This window comes from Penaeus vannamei, chromosome 18 (genome assembly GCF_042767895.1).
Source record: "Penaeus vannamei isolate JL-2024 chromosome 18, ASM4276789v1, whole genome shotgun sequence".
NCBI lineage: Eukaryota > Metazoa > Arthropoda > Malacostraca > Decapoda > Penaeidae > Penaeus > Penaeus vannamei.
This window is the reverse complement of record NC_091566.1, coordinates 34,497,958-34,505,457: the sequence shown is the minus strand read 5'-3', so window position 1 is coordinate 34,505,457 and position 7,500 is coordinate 34,497,958. Positions and strand designations below refer to the sequence as shown.

At 37.5% G+C, this 7,500-nt stretch overlaps 1 protein-coding gene across 1 annotated transcript in view; it reads right to left on the bottom strand.

The window, feature by feature from the left end:
* The window catches only part of LOC113829070 (G-protein coupled receptor GRL101), a 199,637-nt gene that overhangs the window by 68,562 nt on the left and 123,575 nt on the right, over positions 1 to 7,500 (bottom strand). The window contains exons 18-19 of the mRNA XM_070133425.1: positions 4,436 to 4,567; positions 3,221 to 3,340 (exon numbers count right to left, since the gene is read on the bottom strand). Coding sequence (XP_069989526.1) covers positions 3,221 to 3,340; positions 4,436 to 4,567 — 252 coding nt within the window. The remainder of the gene's footprint in view (positions 1 to 3,220; positions 3,341 to 4,435; positions 4,568 to 7,500) is intronic.

Here is a 7,500-nt window from a genome sequence, read left to right as displayed (position 1 = left end):
AGAGAGGAGAGAGAGACAGAGGGGTATTAATGTGCGCAAGAGAGAGAGAGAGAGAGAGAGAGAGAGAGAGAGAGAGAGAGAGAGAGAGAGAGAGAGAGAGAGAGAGAGAGAGAGAGAGAGAGAAAGAAAGAGAAGAGAGAGAGAGAGAGAGAGAGAGAGAGAGAGAGAGAGAGAGAGAGAGAGAGAGAGAGAGAGAGAGAGAGAGAGAGAGGAGGAGGGAGAGAGAGTAGTGGAGTGGTAGAGAGAGAGAGAGAGAGAGAGAGAGAGAGAGAGAGAGAGAGATTGAGGTGAGAGAGAGAGAGAGAGAGAGAGAGAGAGAGAGAGAGAGAGAGTAGGGAGAGAGAGAGAGAGAGAGAGTCATATAAAGAAAGAACAACATAGAGAGAGAAGAAGCAGATGGGAAAACGAAAGAGAGAGAGAGAAGAGAGAGCAGATGGAAGAATCAGAGAGAGAGAGAGAGAGAGAGAGAGAGAGAGAGAGAGAGAGAGAGAGAGAGAGAGAGAGAGAGAGAGAGAGAGAGAGAGAGAGAGAGAGAGAGAGAGAGAGAGAGAGAGAGAGAGAGAGAGAGAGAGAGAGAGAGAGAGAGAGAGAGAGAGAGAGAGAGAAAGAGAGAGAGAGAGAGAGAGACAGAGAGAGAGAGAGAAACACAGAGAGAGAGAAAGAGCGAGCGAGAGAGAGAGAGAGAGAGAGAGAGAGAGAGAGAGAGAGAGAGAGAGAGAGATGAAGAACGCTAAAAATGAAATTAAAAAGCCGATACTTAAAAGTAACTCCCCAACTTCAAAACACATTTCCCCTAAACTTCCTCAAAAGTAAAGTTAAGACTCGTATCACCCATCGTAATTACCCTCCAACTTCTCGCTCATTAAGACCCTTGCATGAATGGGCTGACAGATCGTAAACAAGAGAGTGACAAAGGGTACTAGGGAGCGTTGCTAACTAAGCAAATAGTTAAGTTGTTTACCGAATATTCAGTAACATCATAGTTGGGAGAACACGCGTCTTTTTTTGTTAGTGCTGAGAGACTGGTAATTGAAGACGTAGGTGCCCTATAAATACACACACATATTCGGTGACCTGCATGCATAAGCAGATAGATATACGAATGAATTGATAAATGAATAAAATGAATACTTAGTTTTATATTTATTTAAACACACACACACACACATATATACATATATATACGGTTTATCATAGATACTTTCGGGTGATTCTCTGTTTAATGTTTAAAGTAGTCATCAAACATTAACAATTTATAAAGCATAAAATACGAAATAATACAATCACATAATAGGTGTAACCAAGGTATCTATACATAGGTAGACCCTTTCTTTCTTGATTTGAAATCCTATTTGGCAACTTCCGAGGTAAGTCCTGTCTTATCACCTTCATTAATTGCAATTACATATTTTTTATTTTTACTTGGCTTCGCATATTACCATCTTTACCATTGCTATTACTGGACCATTTTTTAAAGAAAGGGACTGAAATAATACCATAAAATATTACCATAAAATATTATACTCATACATGAGTATACGAATGTATGAGTGTGTAGGTAATGCCTATGGATGCTAATTAGCGCCTAGTTGCACATCCCTTTTAAGTGAGTCGTGTAGGAGTGGTCTAGGGTGGCCGTCTTGCATTCACTCCCGATTGGAGAGGTTACAAATATTCATATATATATATATATATATATATATATATATATATATATATATATATATATATATATATATATATATATATATATATATATATATATATATATATATGTATATATATATGTATGTATGTTTATATATGTACATATACACATACATACAAACACACACACAGATAAAATGCAAGCATCCCCCATATATATATGTATATGTACATAGACACACGCACACACACACACACACACACACACACTAATAACCAGCCAGACAAACAGCCAGTCAAGCAGAGGGTGAGATCGAGAAGAATAACCTCTCCCTCACCCGCATCACACCGCTATCATAACCTTCATCATCATCTATCATCTCCTTTTCCCAATATCCATTTCCATTTTGTCCATGTCTGACTCGCCCGAAGTTTTGTCCATATATATGCAAATGAGTCTCCTGTGCATGGCAACCCCGAGGAAGTCCATCGCGTTGGCAACACTGACAACTTCGCCAGCGGAGGAAGTCAATGAATTTTTATTTATTATTATTTAATTTTAGTTATTTTATGTATTGAATAAGGAAATGGAATCATGAAGAGGATTATTAATTGTTATTTATCACTGTTCATTTTGTTTTACTTATTCTATATATTGTAAAAGGAAATGGAGTCATGGAATGGATAATTAATTATGAAATCACTTAAATATTTGTTTTAATCATATTATATCTGGCGGTAATTATATTAAAAGTAATCAAATACGGTAATTTTTCCAGAACGTTAACAGATGCCTGCAGGAATAACATTTAAGCTGGAAAAAAATTATCGTAACTCAGTCACTGCCAACAATGCGTAAAATGAATAGATAAATGCAAATATATGCTGGAACAAGCAAGCAAAAAATAAAAAGTGCTGAATAAACACACTCTTAATAAGAGTAAAAACAAACAAAAGAAAATAGTGGTGGGACACTCAAAGAAAAAAAAGGTAAGAAACATATAACCAACACACAAACAACCCCCCCCCCAAAAAAAACAAAAAAAAATCCCCACACGACAGACATCTACAGGAACCGCACAAACACCACCTTCCCCTCAAACACACACAAACAACTCCCCCCAACACACCCTCCCCCAAAAAAAAAAAAAAAAAAACACCCACCTCGAAACACATCTACAGGAGACCGCACACACTTTACACACAACCCCCCCCCCTGCACACCCCCCTTTCCCCCCAACACACAAACAACCCCCCCCACACCAAACACCCTCCTTCTCCTCCCCCCCCCACACCCAAACGCACACACAAAACAAACAAACCTCCCCCCCAAAAAAAAAAAAAAAAAAAAAATCCACACAGCAAACATCTACAGGAACCACACACACACAAACACCCCCCCCCCCAAACACACACACACACACACACAACCCCCCCCCCCCAACACACACACAAACAACCTCCTTCTTCCCAAAAAATCCACACGACACCATCTTACAGGAACACCCCCCACCCCCCAAAAAAAAGATCCCCCCACCCGACACACATCTACAGGACCCGCCCTCCAACTTACGGCAGTGGTCTTCGTCGTCCCAAGTGAGCGGGCAGCTGACAACGCCGTCGCAGACTTTCTCCACCGCCAGACAGGGACCCGATCCGCACCTCATCTGGCCCGGTCCGCAGGGATGCCCAGCTGGACGGAGAGGAACGGGTGGAATGAATGGGTGGAATGAAAGGGGTGGAATGAAAGGGGTGGAATGAAAGGGGTGGAATGAATGGGTGGAATGAATGGGTGGAATGAAAGGGGTGGAATGAAAGGGGTGGAATGAAAGGGGTGGAATGAACAGGTGGAATGAACGGGTGGAATGAAAGGGTGGAATGAACAAGTGGAATGAACGGGTGGAAGAAGTGGAATGAAAGGGGTGGAAGAACAAGTGGAATGAACAGGTGAAATGAACATTTGGAAAGAATGTTTGGAATGAACGTTTGGAATGAATGGGTGGAATAAACGAGTGGAATGAACGGATGAAAGAACAAGTGGAAAGAACGGTTAGAATGAACGGAATGAACAAGGTATGGGAAAGAAAAGAACGCGGAATGAAGCGCAAGAGAGGGAGGGAAGGAACGGCGGTGTGTAGAATGGGGGAAATAAAATAGACTCGGAGCATAACACAGACGACGAAGAGAACAAGTGATGGGCAGCAGGAAAAAGTTTTCGAAAATTGTATTAGATATGATATTATGTCATGGTTCTCGTTACTAATTTGACAAAACCAAAGACTTCAAATAAACACATACATTAATGAAGACACACATACATAAACACACACAGACACAAACACGCACGCACAAACACGCACACACACACACACACACACGCGCACATGCACACAAACACACACACACACACACAAACGCACACACACACCATCACGCACACACTCCCACAAATACACACACACACGCACACACACACACGCACACACACACGCCCACCCACACCCACACCCACACAAACACACCCACACACCCAAACACACACCCACACACACACACACAAACACCCACACACACACAAACACCCACACACACACGCACACCCACACAAACACCCACACACACATACAAACACACCCACACACACACACAAACACACCCACCCACACACAAACACCCACACACCCACACCCACACACAAACACCCACACCCACACCCACACACCCACACACACACACCCACACACAAACACCCACACACACTCTCCATCAAATGACCAAAATAACTTACAGCAATTGAGCAAATGCGATCGATCGGCGCAGCCTTGCTTGTGAGGCGCTCCCGCGTTGCATCTGTATTGCAGAGCGATGCACTGGCCGCTGCTGCATCGGAACTCGCCTGCCCCGCATGCATCCGTCGTATCTTTTCATTGCAAGAAGAAAAAGGGAAATAATATCATTGATTATATTTCTTATGTTAATTGTAATTGCCCCCCCCCCCGCCCCAATACAAGAAAAAAAGGTAAATAGTATAATCAATTATATTTCTTCAGTAATTGCCCCGCCCCCCCCAATACTTTGTTTGCCTCCCTCCCTCCCTTAAGGTTTGGCTTCCCTCCTCCCCCCATTCAAGGGCTACAATGTTTAGCTTATTTCACTAAATGACACCTATTTTTATATTCTAAATTCTTGTTAGCTTCATTCGCCTACTCCCCCACCCCCACCCCCTCACCCTCCAAAAAAAAGCTTTTTAACTTATTTTACTAAATAATATCTTCACAAACCAGTTTTAACAAAAAAAATACTCCATAGAATGGCTATTGTTGTTTTTTTTCTAAATGCACGTTCGCTTCGCTCACCTATCTATCCTCGCTCCCTCCCCCCCCCCAAAAAAAAAGAAAAAAAAACGGAAATAAAACCCCAATTCTGGCGTAATTTTCTTTCCTCAAGAAATGAAGAAAAATTTGAAAGAAAGGCGAGAACGGAAGAAAAACAGAAAAGTTAGCTATGTCATCCGATATAACTTTTCATGGAAAACGAAGTTAAAAATGCTATTACTTTTTTTTATTAGTAATACAAGTCAGAGGAAGCGATAAATGGTATATGTCATTTACTGTTAAATTCTGATATGTAGTGTGTGGATAGTTTGATGGACAAGTTGACAGAGAGACAGAAGGATAGATAGATAGTTGACAGAAAGGTCGACATATACTGACAGATAAACGGATAGATAACTGACAGATGAATAGATATATACTGAGTGATAAATCGAAATATACTCTGATAGACCGACATATACTGACAGATAGATAGACACATGCTAACAGAGAGATACAGAAAAAGGCAGACAGACAGTTCATACACACACACACACACACACACACACACACACACACACACACACACACACACACACACACACACACACGTACACACACACACACACACACACACATACACACACACACACACACGCAAGTCAGACGGAAATGACGATAAATAGATTGATAGACATGCACAGAGAATGATAAAAGAATCATTATAAAATAAAGTCAACATTTTCCATCGGAAAGCGGTCAAGGATGATCATTCAAGTAATATTTTGCTTTATGACGAGAATTCGAAAGGGATTGGATAAAGTTTGTATCACTACTATTATTATAATTGTCATTATCATTATCATCATTATCATTATTGTTACTATTATTATCATTATTAATATTTATATTATTTCTATTATCATTATTATCACCATCATTATTGTTATCATCATTATGATCATTATTCTTCTTATTGTCACCATCATATTATAACTATAATAATTATTTCTATTATCATTATCATCATCATTATGACTATTGTTGTTACTATTATTATCATCATTTTCATTATCATTATTATTATAGTCATTATTATTATTATTATTATCATTATTATCATCTTTAGTACCATTATCATTGATATTATTATTATTATTATTATTGTTATTATCATTATCATTAATACTATTATCAATGCCACTATTATCATTATCATTATTAATACCATCATTATTATCATTTTACTGTTACTCCTGTTACTACTACCATTCTTTACTTACCATTATTATTAGCACTATCATCATTATCATCATAATTAAGATAATTTTGTTAACATGCTATCATCATCATCCTCATTATCATTACTATCATTATCATTATCACGAATAACATTATTATCATTATCAATCTACCATTATCGATATTATCATAATTGTTATCAATATTACTTTTGCTATTACCACTTTCATTATCATCAATATCATTATTTCTATCAAAATTACTAATCCCATTGCTATCGCCACTACTGTTATTACCATTATAATCACTACCGCTATTTTTACACTTCTCATTGCTATGATCGTATCTGATACTCTCGTAATTGTCCCTTGCATGGTGTTATCTGGATAACTTCGTCTTATCAAACAATGGAACAGTGCGAAGAAATAGGTACATTATCGTACCCCTGGAACGTAGTAGTCCAAAGTACTTGTGGTTTCGTATAACAACTATTTAGACAAAATTGAAGAATACCGCTAGTTCAGTTCACCTCCGCCATTAGCGCCAGTTCTGTCTCGTTTCTCCCTTGTTCTTCTTCCAATGGAACACTTTCATAATTTTGTACCTTTTCCTCCTGTCCTCCTTTGCTTCTGCTTCGATATCGATATCATCATCATTCTTTTATCATTATTGTCATCATTATGACTATTATCATTATTATTATTATTATTATTATTATTATTATTATTATTATTATTATTATTATTATTATTATTATTATTATTATTATTATTATTATTATTATTATTATTATTTTCATTATCTTTATTATTATAGTCTTTATTATTTTTAATATTATTATCATTATTATCTACTTTAGTATCATTATCACTTTGTAAAAGCATTAACCGAGTCGATTTTGAATTGTACAGAATAAAGGCAGTCAGCATAACATTAATGTATTTAAGATTAGCACAGAAATGTCAAATAGAGACACATGCACGTTTTTTTCTCTATAAATCTGATGAAGTGAAATTTAATATAGCTCTTGTAATTACATGGAAAGGAGATTCATAAAATGAAAGAAGCAAAAAAAAAAAAAAAAAAAAAAAAGGATAAACGATAAAAAACAATTATTAACAAGCAAACATGATCTCACTGTCATCAATTTAATTAAATGAGAGAACACGGTAAAAAATTATAGAACATAGCATTCTAGAACTGACTTCTCCGCGCGGTGTTACAGCAAAAAAAAAAAAAAAAAAAAAAAAAAAACGAAGGCTGTTTACTTTAATTAAACTATTGAAAAAATTAAATT